We start from the raw sequence: 23,751 nt of genomic DNA, 5'->3' as shown, positions 1-23,751 counted from the left end.
CATCTCAACATGTTGTTGGTACACAGAATGGCGTCGTCCACATACATACATACATACAAACAAACACACACACACACTTAAAGTCCTACACAGTGGTGGTGTAAGAGGTCCCCGCCCCCTTCCCAGACACTCACCCCTTCAAAAAGTCTTCATCCCATCCACACGCGGCCTCGTCGCCGTGTTATAGATTGACTACATGACTGTCATAGACATAACTCGCTGAATATGTTAACACAGCTACACATCCTTAATGATAAAGGTAAGATCAGCTGTGAGCTACACCAGGTGGTGTTATTCAAGGACTAATCCTTGGTATTACTGACCTTCACTATGCTCGACGCGCTTTGTTTGTCATTTTACTTTATATGAAAGTATTGACGTCTTTCACGACACTGGTGTACATGATATAGCTTCGCGGATCTGACCATGTTTGAGTGGCCAGCACTTTGTCGTTGTTCTTATACAGCAATATAACCTGATACATTCATGAATTATATAGCGGCTTTCACCAAGACATTTTACAGTTATTAATCACTCTTGTACACTGCAAATAACATTTTACTCTTATAAACAAGCTTACAATTTAGTCACAAGTAGGCGTAATTATGCTAAAATATGAGTAGGTCACAATCTTTGTGGTACTACGAGTTGTTTCAACTTTTCTGTAATAATGGTTTTTGTTCTGATTCGAGGTGTTTTAGTACGGATGCAGAATATTGCCGACGAGGTTCTCATGGCTTGTGTTGATTCAGTACAACTACTGGAAAAAAACTGTGTTTGTCTGTGTAAATGATTCATGTATTAGTTAAATTATTAGTAATGTTACAGTATTGAGTATGGACATAAGCCAAACGTCTCCAAAAGTGTAAGACTCACTACCCTGAGCCACAGTTTGGCTGGAAAGAGGGACATGGCACTGAATGATGTATATTATGCAGTAAAAAAAATCATAAATTAATACAACAAATTTATTGGTTTTTCTTTGGTACAAGTAAAGTTTCAATGTAACGAGTTATTATAACTTTACTACGAAGTGCGGTGACATATTTTTTTTTTGTGAAGTTACTAGTAATTTGGTGCTTAAGTCTGGAGTTTCAGTACACAGAAGAAACATTTGCTGCTCCTATCAGAGGTAAAGCAAGACGGACTGTTATCACCATACTTATTTACTGTTTACTGGGATCACTTAAAGAGTACGTTAATGACTACTTGCTTGGTTGTCACAATGGAGTTGTGTGTCAACTATTTTAGCAAAGCTAGTAACATGGCTATAATCTCTCTAAAGCGTTCTATATACAGGGTGTAAGATTTATTCTGATGCCCACTTCTCTTTGTTAAAATCTGATCAAAACATTTTTTATGTTTGTAAAATCACGATAATGTAAATATTATGTATTGTATGAACGAACAAAATTTACCAAGCTCGGTGAATTGACTCTTAAAAAGTCATTTAGTAGAGCTTTGATATTTAGGAAGCAGGTGGTAACGACTGATGAGGCACGTTGAAAGGTGAGGAGAAAAGCTTTATGTAAAGACAACTCCTTGATCCAACGCTTTGCTTGTGGTAATAGTAATGTAAAAATAAAAAAAATCCAGAATTTACTGCCGTTCAATATATATTTGTGCTCCATTATGTGTCTTATCAAGGTGTATCATTATATATTGAGCCAAGTGCTCTGTGAGTCAAGATTTAAGGGTGTTTCCTCTCTACTTGTAACACAATGGTAACACTCTTCCAGTACACTAAGACATGATAGTCTTCAACAAATATTATTAATAACAAAACTCAGGCGTGTGTTCTTGTCATCAGTTTTGCCAGAAAGTCATCTCGATAATAACTAGTCGGTATATATTTATGTACTATAAAACAGAGCATCGTAAATTTGTCAAAATATTAACATAGCAACGTTACACGACACACAAGATCATAATCCACATGAAAAAAATATCCAGTGTGCAAAATACACAGAAGAGTGATTAACCTGAATAAAAACAGGTGACAACAAGCCTCAGAGGAGGTGCGTGACCGGGAAGGATCATGAGTCGGTGATTAGTAACTTTGTATTTAAGTTGTCAGTACATCAACACGTAACCTACTACAGTTGATGACAATTTTGACGAGAAGTATTGTTATTCTCGTTACTTATTAAAAAAACAGGAAAACTGACCCATGAAATATTTGTATTATTATTAACCTTTGTTGGCGTTGGTTTTTGTTATAATTGTTTTAAGGATGATAATTTATGCTAGTATCCTCAGGGAATTGAACTATCATCATCAAAGGTTAATAACATCAAAGATTTTCATGACTCAACAGTCCTGGAAAATTGTAGGCTAAGGCAGAGGATCACTGAAGAGGCCTTCTTCGGCAGAGCTGAATTGAGCTCCTGATGCGTAAATCGTGTGCAGGTGGACCAATGACGTGCATCGTTTGTGTGGTTTTAGTCATACGCAGCAGGAAAGTAATTTGATATACCCCAAGAGTTCTTTGTTCAACTCCCTTAAAAATTAAGGACCTTTTGTGAATCATTCAGTTAACCTTCGCCCAATAACAGTGTTATGGATAGTTTATAATGTGGGATCTAACCTCTCGCGTAAGGGAAGCAACCAACGCCTCATATACCAGTTGCACCTCTCTTTTTATCACAATTAAATGATGTTATACAATTTTCGCATCTTTTCCTCCTTTTCCCTCAATTGTATTGTTTTACACACTGCTCGGGATAACTGTGGAAAATTTATCTTATCAAATGCCACTCGTCATATTTTCCTGTTAGGTGTTGAGTGAAAAAATTGTACCATTGTTCCCTCACTTCTCCCAAGCAATATGTCCCACATCCCTGGTTATTGGTTTATTGCTCAACCATTTAATCAAGATACCATTGTGGGGGCTCTACGTATAAAACATTTTTCAAAGGTTTATATTAACCATCCAGCGTTTTAATCTCTATGGGGCTCACCGCTTTTAATCTCATTACATTTTCTATGAAAAATTATAAACTTAAAGTTATATGTCTGAGAGATTCAGCAACCCTCATAAAAAATGTGTTTCATTGACTGGAAGAAAAATTAATGAAATCAATAAACAGCTGGATATTATTAAAGTAAAGGAGCAAACATAAAATATTCTGAGCAACAAGATCATGAATAAATCTTATATGCTTTATATTCACTTATAGGTTTGAATGAATTAATTTGAATATTGTTATATAATTGAATCCTACAGAGACGCAAATAAAACTGCAGGTGGGGAACTACATGACAGTAGCGCTGAATATCCTAAGCATTACAAACAGCAACTATAAGAATTATTAGTCGTAAGTATAATCGTTTGTTTGTAAGCTTTTGACAAACAACAGTGCTGAGACTGCATTGTGTTACACAGTACATTCATTGTGCATTATGTCAATACTGTTACATACCTGTATGTATTGTATTACAACAGTTACATGTGTACTGGGTTACACCACTTATACATGTATCATTGCTATGAGGTTCCTCGTGCATAATAAGTAATAGTAATAAAACGGAAGAGTTCGGGCAATAAAAGTCTAAATTCCAAGCTCAATCTTAGATGGTGGTACGTGTTTCGTTAATATACAGGGCGTCCATAAATGATTACCCTGATTAAAGCATGAGAGCATACTGTTTTTAGGGTAATCATTTATAGACACCCTTAGTGATAATGAGTGAGAGAGAGTGTGGCAAGGGAGAGGAGCCTCACCACTAACAGGTGACCAAAATTTCGTACACAATTGCTTAGTGACGAGCATGAAAAGTAGATTTACTGAAGGTTCGAGATAAGATAGTAGCACCAGTACCACACGTTGAACTGACGCTCTAGATAAAGTAGCACCAGTAACATATGTTGAACTGGTGCCCTAGTAAGATAGTAACACCAGTAACACATGTTAAACTGGTCCCCTAGATAAGATAGTAGCACCAGTAACACACGTTGAAGAGTCCAAATGCAGTCGGAAAGAGGATTCGACACCACTCATCGATCCTACGAGCCTTCATCTTGTTGGTCTGGGTGAGAGCTTGTACGAACTGGACAGGCAAGGTACTCAGCTCCTCCGGTGTGGTCTTTCCTCCCTGTAGGTCACATCCAGGTGGGGAGTTGGTGGGGGAGTGAGTGGGTGGGTGGCGAAAGAATACAGAGACAGACAGAATTCATGCAAAAGAAAGTTGCCTCCAGTATACAAGAACAACAATTGAAAAGCAAAAACCGAAACAAGTATAAAAAAAAAATTATTATAGAAATGAAACAGCAGAGAAGACAGCATGTACAGTAAGTGACATGAGAACAGTTGTGGGTGAGAGGCAAGAAAAGGGGAGATAAAATATGACAAGGAGATATGAGAAATGTGAAAGGTGAGACAAGGGGGGAAGGGGAGGGGGGGAGGAGGAGGAGGAGAGGAAAGACCGGTTGGAAATGTCAAAAGGTAAGAGGAATGGGGAAATGGTGATGGGAAGAGAAAGAGTAAGAATTATTAGTAAATGTTAGTATATTTTCTAGCTCTTCTGAGTAGATATGGACATGACACACACGTTAATTATAATACTTATCAAATAAAAGAAACAATTGGATCTTATTTAGATGGGTCAATATATAGTTTGACCCCCAAAATTGCTACAAAAAATTTTTTTTGGTGGTGTTAGATTTATTGAGGTGTGTTTTATAACATACTAGCAGAATCGCCGCCCTCCGGGCGGCTCATCCGCTAGGCAACGGGAGGACGCCACCCTCCGGGAGGCTCCACATTGTCTCACTGTTCAGTCCCCAAAACTTCTTCTTGCATCAATAGTTCATTAACGGTGTATGTAAGTTCCACCATGTTTTTCACTACAACGGTACAACAAAGTATATTTTTTAGCATTAAACTGTTATTATTTTATTGTCTAATCATCACTACATATAACACCACCCATCATCACTATATAAAACATCATCCATCATCACTACATATAACAAAATCCATCATCACTACATATAACACCACCCATCATCATTACATATAACACCACCCATCATCATTACATATAACATCATCCATCATCACTACATATAACATCATTCATCATCACTACATATAACACCACCCATCATCACTACATATAACAACATCCATCATCACTACATATAACATCATCATCCATCATCACTACATATAATACCATCCATCATCACTACATATAACATCATCCATCATCACTACATATAACACCACCCATCATCACTACATAAAACAACATCCATCATCACTACATATAACACCATCCATCATCACTACATATAACAAAATCCATCAGCACTACATATAACACCACCCATCATCACTACATATATCATCCATCATCACTACATATAACATCATCCATCATCACTACATATAACATCATTCATCATCACTACACATAACATCATCATCCATCATCACCACATATAACACCATCCATCATCACTACATATAACACCATTCATCATCACTACAGATCGGTAAATTAGTTTCCGAGATTCTCCTGTGGACATGGACACACACACACACACACACACAAGCACACAGACATACATCTTTGTTTTATATATATATATATATATATATATATATATATATATATATATATATATATATATATATATATATATATATATATATAGACAAAAAAATCTAGGAAGTGACAAAATTAGGTCAATGCAAAATGGCTGTTTTCCAACACCTTTCTGCTAACTATACCTCCAGAATAACGTCACATCTGACTCGATTAGTGAACTTCAATTTGCCCAAAAGATGACACTGGGCATATACATTTAAATAAAGAGAACATAATCATTATTCAGACACAAAAATATGAACATATTATCATTTGAGACACTGGACACCATAAATGTGCACTGTATATCCCTATAACTTCCTCTGCTTCTAAACTATTAATTTGTGTTGAGCGAAAATTTGTCATACTGTTGAACATTAGTTTTGGGAAAGTCATATTTCATAATTACACGCTTTCTCTTGTTTTACTCACTTCTCGTATTCGTGTCGTGATGTGTTGTTGATGTTATGAATTATGTTATTAAGTACAGCAGTAAAGAGCTAGGGTGATATGGGACCACCTTGGAGTACCCTCTTAAAATTTGAATTTTCTTTTAACAGAAAAATTAAATTCTGTAAAAATAAAAAATAAAACACCAATTTTAAAGGTATGTAAAATTTAAAACCCATATTTGAATCCTGCCAACGCAAACTCGTACGTGAATTACAATTTTGTTTAGGATCTCTCTCTCTGAACGCTTGTCCGTGTGTCTGTTTGTCTGTCTGTCTCACACACACACACACACAAAAAAAACTTTGATCATGAAAGTCAATGGTTTGGAAAGTGAAACTGAGAGAAAGAGAGTGCTTCCCAGAACACAACTGGCAATGCGATAAAATCACACCAGTAAAGAATGAGATAGAAGGTGATGGTGATGATGATGACGAAGAGGAGGAGGATGAGTAATAGTAGAAGGAGCAGGTGGACGAGGGGGGGAGTAATAGTAAGAGAAGAAGGAGGAGGAGGAGGAGGAGGAGAGAGAGAAGAGGTTGAAGTGGGAGGAGGAGGGGGGTTTGGGAGGGAAGAGGAGGAGGGGATGGAGAGAAGAGGAAGGGGGGTGGAGTGAGAGGAGGAGGGAGCGGCTTGGGAAGAGGAGGGGTGGAGAGGGAAGAAGAGGAGATGAGGAGTAATAGGATAGAGTGAGAAGAGCAGGAGGAGAAGGAAGAGGAGGAGGGGAAAAATAGAGGACACGAGGGAGGTAATGGTATGAGCCAGCTGCCAATCTCGTCACTCCTTATACCATCTGCCACACAATCAGTCTCGTCACACCTCACACCCTCGTCCACACCATATGTCAAATAACATTCCGTCACACCATCTGGCAGTCTGGTCACCCCTCTCACCCTCTGTCCACAGAGTAACCCATCAGCGCCCACATTCTCCATTGTCAAAGTCGTGTCTCCCTTTCTAGTAATTCTGTTCCCGCAACACCAATCAGTTCCCTCAACCTCACTCAAAAACACGTTTCATTTTCTCTTAAACCTTGCCCTCTCTACTGTCCCTTATGCCCTCTCTACTGTCCCTTATGCCCTCTCTACTGTCCCTTATGCCCTCTCTACTGAACCACCACACCCGCTCTACTGACCCCCACACCCTCTCTATTGACCTCTACGCTCTCTCTACTGAACCCCATGTCCTCTCTACTGGTCCCTACACACTCCCTACCTCCTCTCACGCCCTCTCTACTTACCCCATGCCCTCTCTTCTGGTTTCCACGCCCTCTCTATTGCTTGTCCACTTCCTCTGTCACTTATTGTCTCATTTCCTTTCTTTTCATTGTCTTTGTCTCGTTTCTTCCCACTTCATTCTACCCCTTTTCACTCTTTAAATATTCCTGCTCTGTATTCTCTTCCTTGTTCCCTCTCATTTATTGTTCACTGTGGTGTCTCCATCACCCGTCTCTGTCTCACCGTCTTTCATTTTCTTCGTCTCTCTGTATCTTCGTCTTTCAGTCTCTGGCACTCCTCTCTGTTACTTTGTCTCTCATTCTCTGTCTCTCCTTTTCCCAGTCTCTCTATGGCCATCTCTCTGTGGCTATCTCTTTGTCTCTGTCTGTGAGTCTCTGTCTCTCCGTCTGTCTTCGTCTTTCTGCCTCTCTGCATTTACGTCTATCAGGTTCTCTGTCTCTGTCTCTACGTCTCTCCGTTTCTCAACCTCTTTTTCTGTTTTCCGTCTTTTAATCTCTGTCTCAATATCAGTTCAGTTTCTCCGTCTTGCATTCTCTCTGTCTCTACGTCTCTCCTTCTCTCTGTCTCTCCGTCGTTAATTCTCTCCTTCGTTATCAATTTATTCTTCTATGTCCCTCCCCTTCATCCATTTCTTCTCTTCCTTCTGTTCTTATATTTTTATCACACACGCACACACACACCACATAATCAAAAGTGACAATTTCGTTTCGGAAAGAAGTGGGATCAGTATTGAACAGTGCTTAAGCCAGTGAATTCAGCACTAGACAGTACCAGTGAGAGCCGTGACCCCTGGGAACCATCCTCTGACCAGACGGTGTTAATCCGTTCACCCTGGGAACAACAGCGGGGCCGGATATGCACCTGACTACGAGATAACATCACCGAGCAGAGAGAGAGTGAGGTACTGTGACACCACCCCACACCATAGGGTGCCCCATGACCACATGAGGTCCTTCATATCAACACCCGAGGACGAGTCACTGCACCATATGAACACCACACCATACGGTGTCCCCATGACCATGTGAGGTCCTTCATATCACCACCCGAGGATGAGTCACTGCACCACGTGAACACCACACCATACGATGTCCCCATGACCACGTGAGGTCCTTCATATCAACACCCGAGGACGAGTTACTACACCACGTGAACACCACACCAACCCGATGTCTCCATGACCACGTGGGATCCTTCATATCAACACTCGAAGACGAGTTACTCCACCACGTGAACACACCACCCGATGTCTCCAAGACCAGTCCAGGCCCAGCCCATCAACTGTAAACTATAATAATTTGTACGTTCAATTCATGTTCCTTCTTTCAGTAATGAAAGCTTTTGTTAAACGACCCACCTACCTCATGTCTTTGTGTGTAATATGTCATTTTTGTCCAATGTATATTTTCAGCCTTCGGGTTGCAGAACTTTTTCAATAAACCGTTAATTATTATTATTATTATTTTTTTTTTTTTTTTTTTAATTTACGCACACACACACTCCAGTATTCACACACTCATAAACTGTAGTACTCCCACACTCACACAACCCAGTACTCAGACACACAATCCAATACACACACACACACACACACTCTCTCAAGTATTCATACTCTACAGTAGTCACACACTCTGGTATCCTACTATTACTTCTTTGCTGTTACATTTAATCGAGTATGACGTTTACCCAGCGGCGAAACAATAATAAGAGGCGAGTTTTTATTTACGCCAGTCTTCGTTGGTAAGCTCTGAGGTGGCCCGAGAGGTCGATGCAGATGTTACACATGTGGAGCTGTACATCTAATGAGGGAGGCCGGCGACACCGTCTTTCAGTCGCTGGCGCATGTCTGCCTCGGTATGCAGTCGGGCTATATCGAAAGTAGTTACACTTTCTCATCTGGTGCTCCTCCAAGCGTTGTGTTATGGGGTAAACGTCTCCCACGTGTGGGCGTCGATTTAGCAATTTTCAGGTTTGGCTTAAGACTATTCTTATACCTTTTTCGTTACCTGACAGCATTAAGTTTACCATTTTTTAGGCAGTCTGCTGTCTTCCATGCGAGTAACCTGGCCAGTTCAACATAGATGTTCATGGATATTGACAGCCTCGAAGCTCCTACAATCAATATATGCACAGCTTTGTAGATAATTTCAGCTCCCTACAGCTGAAAACACGGATACGAAGTCTGCTACAGGCTTGAGACGTTCAGCTGAGTTGATGTTGAATCTCTCTTCGGTGGTGGACAGGTGGGAGCCAAGGTTCTGAAAGTGATTAACGTTGGAAGGGTTAGTACTGTTAACCTGGATGGATGGTAGAGGGTGTACGTGAACCAGGGCAGGCTGGAAGAGAATACTGTATATGTCTTCCATACATTCACCTCAAGGCTGAAGTGTGCAGGTTGCATTCAGTGTGAGCGACGAAAGTCATCTACATAATGAAGTTCAATGATAGAAGTGGCCGACTCCTTTGTTCCTGCCTGGAGCCATCTTATTTTGAAAAGTTCTTTCATCCGGTACTGGATATCCATGCCACCAGCTAAATTGGCACAAGCACTAGTAAGGAAGACAGCCAAGAAAATGGAAGAGAGAGTTGGTGCCAGTACACATCTTTGTTTTACCCATGTTTGAATGGGGAAGAACTCATACTGGGTGCCATTATAATTATAGGAAATTGCTGTTCATGCCCCCATGGAGTTGCTTCATAATAGCGATGAATTTCAGGGGACTGAGGATCCGCCAGGGGACTTCCCTGCTCAACGAGTAAAAGGCCTTAGTAAGGTCGATGAAGGCCAAGTACAGTTGCCTCAAAGAGTGCCTTTACTCCCTATAGTGACGTTTACATATTGTACAGATAGTAAAAAAAGTATCGCGCAGGGGGGTCTGCTGACTTCCATAATGATCCACACATCACCTGATGTGCCGGGAGGGTTGGTATGCATATTCTACTAACCCTTGTCCGTGGTGTCATATTGTTTCGCACATAATCCATGTGGTACTTTTTTTTACTGTGTACATACATGGAGACGTACTGTGTAGTACAAGTCACGGAGCTGGTTTTTTTTTTTTTACTTTTCCTGTAACTGGCGAGCAACAAAGATCATGTCAGTAGTACCACGTAATGATCTAAAGCCACATTGAGATTCTGGGAGGAAGTTTTTTCACCTCAGGAAATATTCTGTTTAGGAGGACTCGGGCGATAATATTGCAAGCTACAGACAGCATCGAGATCCAGCGGCAGTTGCCACAGTCCGATACTAACAATGGAGACGTCTTTTAGATGTTAGGGCATTTCCTCCTGTTCAAATACAGTATATTCTCCAGGAGACAGTGAAGATGACTGGTAAACAGAGGTCCTTCTGCTTTATACACCTCGGTGGGATTCTATCAGACCTTGTTATTTTTAATTTCCTTGATAACAGTAGCTACGGTACCTTATCATGTGATGGAGGATAGACGAGATGGGCCAGCCATGGGTGCTAAGGGACCTGTTGGGTATTGAGGACATCCCACATCGGGGTTCTGGTTAAGCAACAAATAATAATGCTCTTTCCATTGCTGAAGGATTCCCTCTTCACTTTTAATTAAAGAGTTATCTTCCCATGAGCGGCGGGGGGCCGCGCCAAGAGTAGTTTTGTCCATACATTGCTTTAGTGGAGTTGAAAAATCGCGCATTTGTTGCTCATCTGCAGTTTTTTGCGCTTCAGGTGTTTTTGTTTTTGTTTTAGTCCACCATTTGCCTTAAATTTCCCGAAGTTTGCATTGGGCAATTGCAAACTTCTGGAGGAAGGTATCAACTTTGATCTGAGACTTAGGGTTGTTCTTCCATTCACAGAAGGCAGCACGTTAACCAGAAAGGAAAACGTCAATTTCCTGGTTATTTTCATCACTGCAGGTTTTTATGATAATAGCTCTGAGGGTACCCCATTTCGTGCTTGGATTCTGGTTGTTTGTTGATGGGTTGTGTGTCAGCCTGTCGTCGAGCTTCTCTCTGAAAGCAGGCTCTACTGCTTGATCCTCCAGTTGCTCGGTATTAAAACCACTTCTGAAGACCTGTTGCTTTCGCCGTTTTGAGGTGATGTGAAGGTGGAGTTTTGCTTTGACGAGCTGGTGATGTTTCACAATGATCTGAGTGAGCCATGCATGGCTGTGGTGATGAGAACATCTCGGCGATATCTTTCTCTGACAGAGATGTTGTCAATGAGATGCCAATATTTGCACCGTGAGTGTTGCCACGAACCCTTGAACTTGTCGGCCTGCCTAAACAAGGTATTGGTGATAGTGAGGTTGCGTTCAGCACACTTACTGAAGAGGAGTAGGCCGTTGAGATTACACTTGCCCACTCCGTTTCTCCCTATGGTTTCCTGCCATAAGTCAGCATCTCTGCCAACTCTGGCAATGAAGTCACCTTATCTTCTCTGTGGATAAAGTTTAGCACTCTGTCAAGGTCAGTGTAAAAGGCCTCCTTGATGTCATCCTTTGCATCCAGTGTTGGGTTGTATGCGCTGATGAAGGAGGCATGATGCGAGTCATTCAGTGGGACTTGGAGAGTATCATGAGGCTCTCATTGACCCCCAACAAGTATTTAAGTTAGTCTTTCAGAAGAAGGTTGAGATGTCAATGTTATATTTAGACAGCTCCTTTGCCACAAGGGCGATTCTTCTTTCAGGACGCTCATTTATGCCAGTATCAAAAAGAGTCTTGACATTCCATGCAGTGACCATAATAGGTTGCCTAGTTGTTTTTGTTTTGATCTGTTGTGATGTTCTTGATTGCATTAAGATGACGTTACTGTGTGCGGTTGCCTTATCAGGTGAATTTTCAGACCAACTATGGTTTGGGCACCCTTTCTAGCCCCCTTCCCATAAGCATAACAACTATCTCATCTGTTCCGTCCATGTACAGAGTTGTGACTATGGACTTTTGGCTGTCATTACTGCCTGTCCCCGTCATCTTGGCTCTCCCTTTTCCTGATCCAATGGAGCAAGTAGCTGCAACAACTGAGGAGAGGGAGAGTTGCACTGGACTGCTGATAGCCCAGTTTGTTGGGTTCTCCCTTAGTAACTTGTCCGTCTTTGCACTGCCTTCATCCGTCAGTGGTCGTTGGGTTCTCAAGTTAGTCACCTCTTCCGCGTATTCCGTCATTAAGGTCTATTTTGGAGCTCTGTAAGCATGTGTTACCCAGAGCAGTTGATTACAGGGGTTGCCAGATGATGTATATGTCCATTATCTGCCTCATGGAACCCAAGCCGGGGTTCTCTCCGGGGTTTCTCCCACAGCCATTCACTGAAAAGTGTGACCACAAGACAGTGGTAGACACCCAAACCACCTACCCACCAGTCTCTCTCTCTCTCTCTCTCTCATCGTGTTCCTCCAGTATCCACAGACTCCAGTACCCACACATACCTTAGGAACAGGTAAGCACCGCCTGTATTACCTCTAGGTCACTATGGTATAATCGTTGGCCAGGACACTCCAAAAGTATACACTGATAGTGATACCAGCCAGACACTGTGTTTGTGGTATAGTGACTGAGGGATACTATAGACAGAACTTAACTAACTTGGGTTATAGGTAAGGACTTTACCGACGTACACCTTGGGATATTTGCTTTAATATTTGTCTTTGCTTATATATATATATATATATATATATATATATATATATATATATATATATATATATATATATATATATATATATATATATATATAAAGGGAGGAAATCTTGTAAAAACATGACTGACATCACCTACATGAAAAATATATATTTTTTTTTTACTTTTTGGCCTTAAAAACCTGGGTATTAACACCCCAAAGTAAGTCTTTTGTTTACATATTAAGCGAGATATTGCCGATTACATTTGGGCGATGCGGCCATTTTGAAAATTAGCTGTCACCCCTGTCCACACCCCAATCCGGTTGGGGTACAATATTCAAATTGACCCTTGTGGGTTATAATGACTGTATTTCAAGCCACCGGACTAGTCGTCGTGTTTACAACCAGACTTGTAAAAAAAAATAGTCACGAAGGACACTGCACTACAATGCGTGACAGGGAGGCGTTTCTGTAAAATTAACCAATTGCTATATTATAGGTTAATTTTACCACCACACCTCCCTGTCAAGAACTGTAGTGTGGTGTCCTTCGTGACTATTTTTTTACAAGTCTGGTTGTAAACACGACGACCCCCATCAACAGAAGAGGATGATTAAAACTCAGGGCCTAAGTTATTACACTCAAGTGGGTTAAGTCATTCTGTTCAAAGTGGTAAATAATCATATGGTTAAATCATCGTATTCGGGAGGTTAAAAAACAAACCAAACAAACATACTAACAACCTGTATTAATATAAATCACAACAATAAACCAAACTATTTACACTGTCAACCACATAGGTGAAAAATTTACTATCCGTTCAACAAATCAGGAGTCGTAAAAAGTGTGATGAGTCAGCTGTACTTATCACACACCGATTATCATTTTTCTATCGGTTTATGATTCAGCGTCTGACACATACGGCCTGTGTTATGGCAGCTTCTGCCTGAGGCAGCCCCAACATATATCAAGATAATATACTGTACAAACTAAATAGACAGTAACGTGGAATTTTACGTCCCAGTATGCTAAACGTATCGTTAAGCGAATTTATTTTTGTTAATATCATGTGGCAAACTTGTTTTTCGAAGGGTTTAATATTCCGATATGGAGGCGTTATCGTCTTGGTGATTAAGGTTAGGTTAGGTGAACTTTGTTTAGGTTTTCTTAAGTATCCTCCAAGACGTTAATAATCTGATATCGTAACGTCATCCTCTGCTTATATGTCATCCTGTATAAAGCAAAATACCTATTACCGATATCCTAATGTATGTATGAAGTGACATTTAGTTCTATGAATGGATGAGATCATACATGGATTAAAATATTTAACCTTTACAAGAGATAGTTTAAATCTTTCATCTTTAAAATGTTAAACCGGTGAACTTAACTAAATGAACCGCCATCCTAAAGATAATGAACCATCATGCTATTAAACCTTCATCCTGAAAGGTTAGACCATCGACCATGATAAAATGAACCACATCTTAAAAGTGTTTAATACTTATCCTAGTAAACTATCATCCACAGATTAAATCCTCATACTCAACCAACGAAATCTTCATCATACAAGTGTTTGAAAACCAGTCTGTTAAGCTGTCGTCCTAAAAGGGTTATTAGAACATCTTTAAAAGTCTTGCTCAAATATACACCAATAAGAACTCAACACACAATAACTGGAGAGTTGTTATTGGTGTCTCTCGCTCGTAATGACATGATACAACATATGAAAAGAGAAACTGCTGATAGTAATTTTCATCTTTATGCAGATAATAACATACAAGATATAAGTGAAAAAGTTTAGGTAATACAGTTTAAGCTTATAGTGAAGTGGAGTTTACAGCAAAAAGGGCAGCAGCTAGAAGCAGAAGTGGTAGCAGGTAACAGCGGAAGGATATCACCTGAAGATTAGACACCTCAGCTTATTTCACCTAAAGATTAACCACCATACGCTGCCTGTATGTTAGGTTAGGGTAGGTTGTTTTGTTTGGTTGTTAATTTTTTTTAGGTTAGGCTACTTGAGATTACTTTTTCTTTGGTTGGGTTGAGTTAGGTCATGTTATGCTAGGTTAGATTAGGTTTAGTTAGGCCATGATTTGCAAGGTTAAGTTAGATTAATTAGGTTAGGTTGGGTTTTGTTGGAATGAGTTAGGTTAAGTTAGGTGGTAAAGTTAAGGTGATTTGTCTTCTGTAAAATAAGTTGGGGTGTCTAGTATTCAGGTGCTGAGCAGGAGGAGACCAAGGAGTTCTTACCGTAAGTGTGGCGGCGCCCAGGATGTTGCCGCTGCTGCTTTCACCTTCATTATTTCTGAAGCCGTTGCAGGGTCCCCCAAGCCTTCTACTGCCGCCTCCTGACGACCCGCTCTCACTACCTCCAGCACCGCCAGGTCGTTTACGCCACAGGTAATTGACCAGAGTAAACTCCAGCAATGCGCAGAACACGAAAGCTGGAAATGAGAAAGTTGCATTAAGAACATTGTTTATAGAAGCCAGAAGGAGGTACTGCAACAACCATTGTAGACCAAGGAGGGAGGGAGGGAGAGAGTGAGGGTGATGGAGAGGGAGGAAGGGGACAAGAGAGCCAGAGAAAAAATGTGGAGGGGAATATGTTGGAAGGGGGAAGGGAGGTCAAGTAGGATGGAAGTAGGAAGAAAGGAGAAGGGTGGGAAGAAGTTGAGAAATAATGGAGAGAAGGAAGGAGGGGGGGGTAGACAGGATCAACAGAATCAATTGCTGATGATTCTGTTTTAGGATTGTTAAGTCTATTCCACAATCGCAACAGCTCTCACCTGCGTGAACAAACCCAGAGCCGCTTAAAAAATGACCGATATATATATATATATATATATATATATATATATATATATATATATATATATATATATATATATATATATATATATATATATATATATATATATATATATATATATATATATATATATATATATATATATATATATATATTCACATCTTCAGAGGCAACTGAATATTTCTGAAATGTCTTGAATAAAGACGAAAGCTAAGGTACTCCGTTGTTTCCATCTTCCCGTGTGATTTTATCAAGATATATATATATATATATATATATATATATATATATATATATATATATATATATATATATATATATATATATATTAGAGATTGTTCACCCCATAAACATTTTCTTATAACATTCACCTTCACTTATTCTTCAGGAAACTCTTATCTTCATACATAATAAACAATATTGGAAGGGATGGCGGGATACAGGTTCCAACAACAATCACCATATCTTGTTTTGATAGGAACTTAACTCTCCTCTTTTGATCTGATGCAGCTCACAGTATTTTAAGCTGTTGTTAAGACTGACACAACTCCCTATTATAGAAAATATCCTGGATGAAACTGAAGAAAACAGTTCCTGACCTCTGACCTTTCTATCTGTCAACATTGTCATCTACCTTGTTATGTTTCATTAAGGGTCAACTGGCCACCTGCATCCCTTTCATTATGACGAGGTCAGAACACGCAGCCCCTCTGTGTAATGAATAGCCAAAGTGCTCAGTGACACAGGGATGGGACCGAGCACTTTTCCTGGCCTGAAATTTTCCCTGTATTATTTTCACGAGCACCGCCATAGCGAGGTCTATTGGTGCGGTCGGCGGATGTTTTAGACAACGTCAACACACAACAAAGGGCGAGAAGACGTAATTGGTGTTGCACTCGTGTACACTTTTGGGATGCGTTTGATGTACACACAGAAAAACAGGCACATAGACAGACACACCACAGGCAGACAGACACAAACACACAATGACCCCTTGAGTGCCGTGACGTTATCCTTTCCTTACTCTGGGGGTTCAATTCATCGTACGCAGGGATGTCTCTTCGTACTTCATGAGTTAAATCATCATACAGCATCGATTTATATATATATATATATATATATATATATATATATATATATATATATATATATATATATATATATATATATACCGGTTGGAATTTACTGGACTTTAATTTCTCACTTGACTTGGGGTTTATTAAAGATTATTAGATGGTAATGGCAGTGGAAGCACCCCTTAGTGAGAAATCTCGAACCAGCACAAGAGCACTTAAATTTACTAACAAAATGAATTGTCCGTGACCCGTGGAAGGATAGCGTCTGTGACTGGGATGAATGAGACACACTGTAAAATTTAGACACTTATATTCCCTCCAACACTACAAACACAATCAAATAATGGTACACCAATATGCGCACCTCTTAACTTGAACTTAAAACACTACTCTGGGGAATAAAAGTTATACATGATATTGAAATTATTAGAAACTCAGGCAACAATAAATTTAAAGTATTAAGAAATGTTGCTTGCACACATGAAACAGGCCTTAGGGGCTTTCAACAAAATTATATCACCCCAACAGATGCACACTTCCTAACCTAACTTAAACACTACTCTGGGGAACAAAGGTTATACCTGAGATCGGAATTATAAAGAAAAATTAAATGCATTAAAAGAATTAAATCACAGTATCACTCTGGTTCCACTTAGTGACACAAACATTCAAAAAACAATACTATCAAAATTATTTAAGAAATATTAAACCACACACGTCAAGATAACATCAGTAACTGAGAAATGGTATTAACTACACACAAATATAGTCACTATTATTGATATGTTACTGGGTCCACCAATACTCGTGAACCATGCTCCACCCAACTCAACATACACCCGTAATAAGGGAGATAAAATGTTCCTCTAGGTATCTCCTAGACTTATGGTCTCAGTGTGTGACCATTAATTTACTCAGATAGCATCAGTGTACTCCCAGTGCGTCCAAGGGCAGGAAGAGAGAACGCCAGCAGGTGTCTATGGCCAGTTGGTAACACTTCTAGCTGAACGAGGACACGTGGTGTTGTGCACCCACGTGGTAACATAAGAACATAAGAATGGGGGAAACTGCAGCGGGCCTATTGGCCCATACTGGGCAGTCCCGTTTACACCCAACCCCTATTGCTCATATGAGCATCCAACCTATGTTTGAAGCAATTCAGCGTATTCGAGTTAATGATGATATTTGGTAACTTGTTCCATTCATCCACTACTCTGTTTCCAAACCAGTGTTTACCTATTTCACGCCTAAATCTAAATTTGTCTAATTTAAAACCATTGTTACGAGTTCGCTCCTGATCACCCACTGCTGATGCTGGTCCCGTGTCGTTTTAGTTGTCGGGAGCACTCGTTCACTCAAGAGATCCTTTGCTACCCCGCTAACCAGTGACAAGCCTACACTGATCGTTCCGAAGGCGACAATCGCCAAGCCTCAATCATCAACGGCAGTCTCAAACGGCAGTCAGTCTCTCGCAGCCAATTTCTCGCAATCAAACTAGCGGTCAAGTGGGTTCTGACGGAAACCCTGAAATGAACTCACTGTTAGCTCTTGTTAACTTTACCACTGCCCTATCTAACCCTGTCTGAGATCGAATGAGACTTACTTGTTATACTGCAATAGTGCAACACAGGTGACTAGGCCACGTGACTATTTCTGTGACGGACGCGCAGGGACGTCTTGTTTGTCTGAATGCTTCCGTGACTGAGAGACCAGCCAGCCTCGTGTCCTCTCAAGGCGTTAGCTTAGGCCTACGTGACATATTTTCCGCCTAACTAATAACTCCTTGGGACACCCGTAACATTATTCAGACTGATAAACGATCTATAATAATTCCAAATTCAATAATAGTCCCTTAACTTCATGAATCGCATCATTATTAATTCGGCAAATTATTTTTTATATCATATAGGCCTAGTTCCACAACCTCCCACTATGTGCTGGGAGCGCTCTCTTCCCTCAGACGACCTTGAAAGCTCTGAAATTTCTGAATATTACATATATATATATATATATATATATATATATATATATATATATATATATATATATATATATATATATATATATATATATATATATATATTATATTTGACTGACTTGTTTGGGTATACTGTATGTTGTGTGTGTGTGTGTGTGTGTGTGTTGCGCCTATCTCGACAAGAGCCCCTCACATGCATGTATTATCTTCCCAAGTGTGATTATATCATAGCTGGTGGCCTTCATCATTGATAGAGGCAACAAGCACACTCCGTAAATTCTTCGTTATGTTTTCTTGATATCAAATATTGTGGTTGCGACTTATAATGATCTTCGCTGTTTATCTAATAAATTTTCACCGCTTTCATTATAAAAACTATCTGATGAAAATTCGTAGTTCCTGTTCCCTTATTATTAATTTTTAATATAAATCTTAGGAGCACCTAAAGATTCACTCCCCGGTTTAATCCACGTAAAGATCACCTAAACATAACCTAACGGTGGTTCATCTTCAGCTGGAATAATTTCCATTCGTACGAATTCATTACAAAATATCTCAAAAGAAACATCAAAAATATTTTTTAACTAAAGTAAACATGTAAACATTTTCAAATATTTATCATTTTCAACTGAAAAGTGAAGATATATTTAACAAGACGTAAATGTCTAGGAAAGATTGCGGAGATTGAGTTGATGCAACACTTGCTTCCAGTCCTAAAAGTTGCTGGTTCGCGTCCGAAGCCCCCTAGTCTACCCAGCTGTAAATGGTTAAATAAAATTACACCTGAGGAAGTGTAAGTGATTGAGTTCAATAACGATTACACTGTTCCATACACACACACACACACACACTTACTGTAGTTGAATAAAACATACGAATATTTTATTATGCGTTAGGAAGATTTCTTTACAGATGGTAATGTAAGTGAAGACAGTAATGTATACAGCGCCTCATCATAAGGCTTCACAGATCTTGATAAAGTATCGTGATGGTGTTGACCTCATTGCGAGCATAATCTAGTGCTATGTGACGGAGTGGGTGTAATACTAAGTAATGGAGCAGGTTTAATGTAACGGAGCAGGTCTTACCTGTATGTGACGGAGTAGGTGTAATACTATGTGACGGTTTAGGTGTAATGCTATATGACGGAATAGATGTAATGCTATGTGACGGAGTAGGTGTAATGCTATGTGACAGCAGGTCTAATGTGACGGAGTAGGTGTTGTATAGATATGTACATACCAAGATATGTGAACACGCCTGACACCAGGACTCTTGTTACCATTCATTGTACCAGTTATTCACATGTCTGTATTACTACATATTATTATAGCATGTCTGATGTCTATGCTTATGTCTAATGCCTATGTTCATTTACTATGTCCCGATGTACTATGTCTGTACCGCGCTAGTCGAGTAATTAGAAGACCTCATTTATTGTCCTAGTAATGTCTAGCAACTCCCCTTGCCTAGCTAGCTAATTTCCCTCAGATCGGCCTCGGCCTACCTACGGTCCGGGGTCCCTAGTAATCGCTCCTGTATCGGTTGGCTATCACGCCCAGTCTTGTACACTTATTGAATATATCTACTGCTCGTGCCCTGGAGTTTCAAGAACCTTGTCTAGGATTACATCCACCACACCACATGGCGCAGTTTGAGTAGCTCCAACACGACAGTTTACAAGCCTCAAGAGCCGGCCCCGTCTGTTTCCGGCCTCGTGTTTCCCGCCCAGAAGATATACTCCACAGTGCCCCTGGATTTAAAGTGCTTTGTGACCTTGTGAAGTGCCCTAAGTGAAGTGCAGTGCCTTTCATGTCTCTTTGCTATGTTTCTGCGGCCCTACAGGTAGCAGACACGCCTTCAGCCCAGTTTCCAAGACAGCACTTCCGGCATACACCCCCCATCCACGGAGGCTCGCAAGCCACTGCCCGCGTCCCCTTACCACTCAGCCAGCTCGCCCGGGCGCGCGGAGGAATACACCGCCGCTAGCCGCCTCCTCTCACTTCACAAATATTACAGTCAGTACTCTTTTACTTGCCAGCCAGTTCCTGCACTTAAGCAAATCCATTGGCGAAAATATAGCACTTCACCTTATTCTCCTTGTCTTTCCCATCGCAACAATACCAAGCACGAGATGTCTGACCACGACGATTTGCTGGGAAATTTATATGAGGATTATGAGGAAGACGACGCCTCACAGACCCTCCCACCCCCCCTCACGCCTCACACGCCGGGCGCGCCAAATTCAAAGGATGGGAGCCAGGATATACGTCAGTTAATCCACTTCCTACAAGTTTCTCAAGAGAAGGAAGCCCAAAGACGTCAATTAGAGGAGGAAAAACGACGTCAAGAGGAATTGTCAAGACAGTCAGAGGAATCAGCTTACCGCCTTCAACTTCAACAACAACACCAAGCTGATAACCGCAAATTCCTGGACCTATTGGAATTGCTGGCAACGAGGACGACTTCACCAGCTGCCACAACCAACTCGCCAGCTTCAGCCTCTTCATCTATCCTTCAGACAACGCCTCCTCACACGTCACCTATCTCCCCTAGGTATGCCTCAGTGTCTTCTCAACCACCTGTTCCAGTCTCAACTCTCGTCGACCTCTCCGTGCCTCCTCCACCGCCTGCCGTCTCGAGTACACCCCTGCACAGCAAGTCTTCAGTTCCCAGTCCCCCACCTCTTCAACCTGATGCAACATATCAAGTATACCGTCAATGGCGACGTCGTTTCGAAGACTTTGCTGTTATGTCTGACCTCTACCGAATGCCCCCTCATAAACAACTCATCCAATTAAGATCGTGCATTTCCCTCGATGTTCAACGCCTCCTAGAGCACACGCTAGCCATCCCCCCTGACTCCCCCAGGTCAGTGACAGAGGTTTTAAACGCCTTGCAGAGTCATTTCCGTGGCCTCCGCAATGAAGCTTTGCGTCGTAGGGAACTGCTATCCTGCAAACAAGCTTCTGGGGAATCATTCTCAGACTTCTATGCACGACTTAAGGACCTAGCAACCGAGGTGGACCTATGTACAGGCGATCCTGTAACCTGTGCTGAGATCCAGCTCAAGATGATCTTGCTGATGGGTGTACGTGACGAGGACCTGCTTCAGAAACTCCTCACCCTCGACGCCGCCTCTTCCCTCACCGACTTCGTCACCTGTTGCAGGTCGTATGAGGCCACAAGAGAGGCTGCCTCAGCTATACACTCATCGCCATCTCAAGTCCACGCCGTCTCCACCTACAAGAGGAATCAACGCCAGATGCAGACGACGTCCTCTCCACAGCCCCCGTCACAGTCACCAGTTTCTTCTCCCGAATCCTGCAGAAACTGTCAGCACCAGCATGGTCCAGGAAAGTGCCCTGCGGCTGATAGTACATGTCGAAACTGTGGGTTTCAAGGCCATTGGCCCCGCACACCTCGATGTCCTGCCAACAAGGCCTCATGCAACGCTTGCAACAAGCAAGGACACTTCGCCAAGTGTTGCAGGTCCACCAAGAAGCCTCCATCTCCAGGTCAAAACGTCTCTTCACAGCCCGACAGAACGTCCACACCACCGTCTCCCAAGAACGACAAAGGATGCCGACGCGTGGATGATACCTCGAGTGACAGGTCCCCCAAGCCCGTCAATGTTCGTCTGTCCTACGGTACCAACTCTTCCAACCTCCTGATGATACCTGACACGGGCGCGGACATCACGGTGATTGGACCAACACACCTGGACGCCCTCAACATCCCCAGGAGTAGCCTGTCACCCACAGCCATGAACGACGTGCTCACAGCGGACGGGTCCCCGATGTCTCCACCTTTGGGTTGCTTCAAGGCAACACTACAGCTCGGTCCCAAGTCTTGCCTTGCCACAGTCCACGTCCATGAGGGCATCCAAACCCCTCTCTTGTCATGTGGCCATTGTCAGGACTTGGCCATCGTCTCATCCGAGTTCCCAAAGCCCATCCTCGCTGTGACACACCTCAACAGGTGTGCAGAGATACCTGTTTCAGCCATGACCACACCTGCTGCCGCCCGGGAGTTCTTTTTTCGTCAGTTCAGCGACGTCCTTGTCTCCAAGCCCGACCTCCAGAAGACGCCGCTCAAGAAGATGACAGGCCCCCCGATGAGAATCCACCTCAAGCCTGGCGCGACGCCTTTCGCCATCCACACACCCAGGCCTATCCCCTTTGCCATACGGGACAAGGTGAAGGCAGAGCTCGATTCTCTGGTGCAGCAGGGGATCATCAGACACGCCGGTGAGGAGCCCTCCGAGTGGTGCCACCCTATGGTCTTGGCACCCAAGCCTGTAGGTGTTCGCATCACAGTGGACCTCACCCATCTCAACTCGCAGGTCTCCCGTCCCGCCCATCCATCGCCTACGCCCATCCAAGCAGTCCGCAGCGTCACCCCGTCTGCAAAGTTCTTTACCACGGCGGATGCACTACATGGGTACTGGCAAGTCGACCTGGCGGAAGAAGATCGCCACCTCACTACATTCATCACGCCCTACGGCCGCTTCCAACACTGCCGCGGACCCATGGGCTTCGCAGCAACGGGGGATGCGTACTGCCTCCGTGGGGATATGGCTCTGCAGGGTGTCACCAACTGCGTGAAGGTCGTAGATGACATCCTGCTCTTCGACGATGATCTCCCGGCCCACTTGAACCGAGTTCATCTGATGCTCACAAGATGTCGTGCCCATGGTATCACCCTGAACAAAGATAAATTTGTGGTCGCCGCCCCCCAAGTTAACTACTGCGGCTACAACATCTCGCCAGAGGGGATCTCAGCTGATGAGGAGAAGGTCAAGGCCATCAGGGACTTCCCTACTCCAGCGAACCTGACCGACCTTCGCTCATTTATGGGCCTGGTAAATCAGCTGGCCGACTTCTCCCCTAAAATCGCCACATCAGCCCAACCTCTACGCCCCCTCATGAGCCCCAAGCGCTCTTTCCTCTGGACTCCTGACCACGACCTAGCGTTCAGGAATGTTAAGAAGGCGTTGCTGTCACCACCA

General features: G+C 42.1%; 1 protein-coding gene across 4 annotated transcripts in view; it reads right to left on the bottom strand.

Annotated features, from left to right (window-relative positions):
• Positions 1 to 1,037: 1,037 nt before the first annotated feature.
• Positions 1,038 to 23,751, bottom strand: part of LOC121859166 (glycine receptor subunit alpha-2-like) — a 259,881-nt gene continuing 237,167 nt past the window's right edge. For all 4 annotated transcript variants that reach the window (XM_042355913.1, XM_042355915.1, XM_042355914.1 and 1 more), the window contains exons 10-11: positions 15,128 to 15,321; positions 1,038 to 4,095 (exon numbers count right to left, since the gene is read on the bottom strand). In XM_042355913.1, coding sequence (XP_042211847.1) covers positions 3,925 to 4,095; positions 15,128 to 15,321 — 365 coding nt within the window. In that variant the 3' untranslated portion in view covers positions 1,038 to 3,924. The remainder of the gene's footprint in view (positions 4,096 to 15,127; positions 15,322 to 23,751) is intronic.

Source organism: Homarus americanus, unplaced genomic scaffold (assembly GCF_018991925.1).
Source record: "Homarus americanus isolate GMGI-L3 unplaced genomic scaffold, GMGI_Hamer_2.0 scaffold50924, whole genome shotgun sequence".
NCBI lineage: Eukaryota > Metazoa > Arthropoda > Malacostraca > Decapoda > Nephropidae > Homarus > Homarus americanus.
This window is presented reverse-complemented; position numbering and strand designations above follow the sequence as displayed.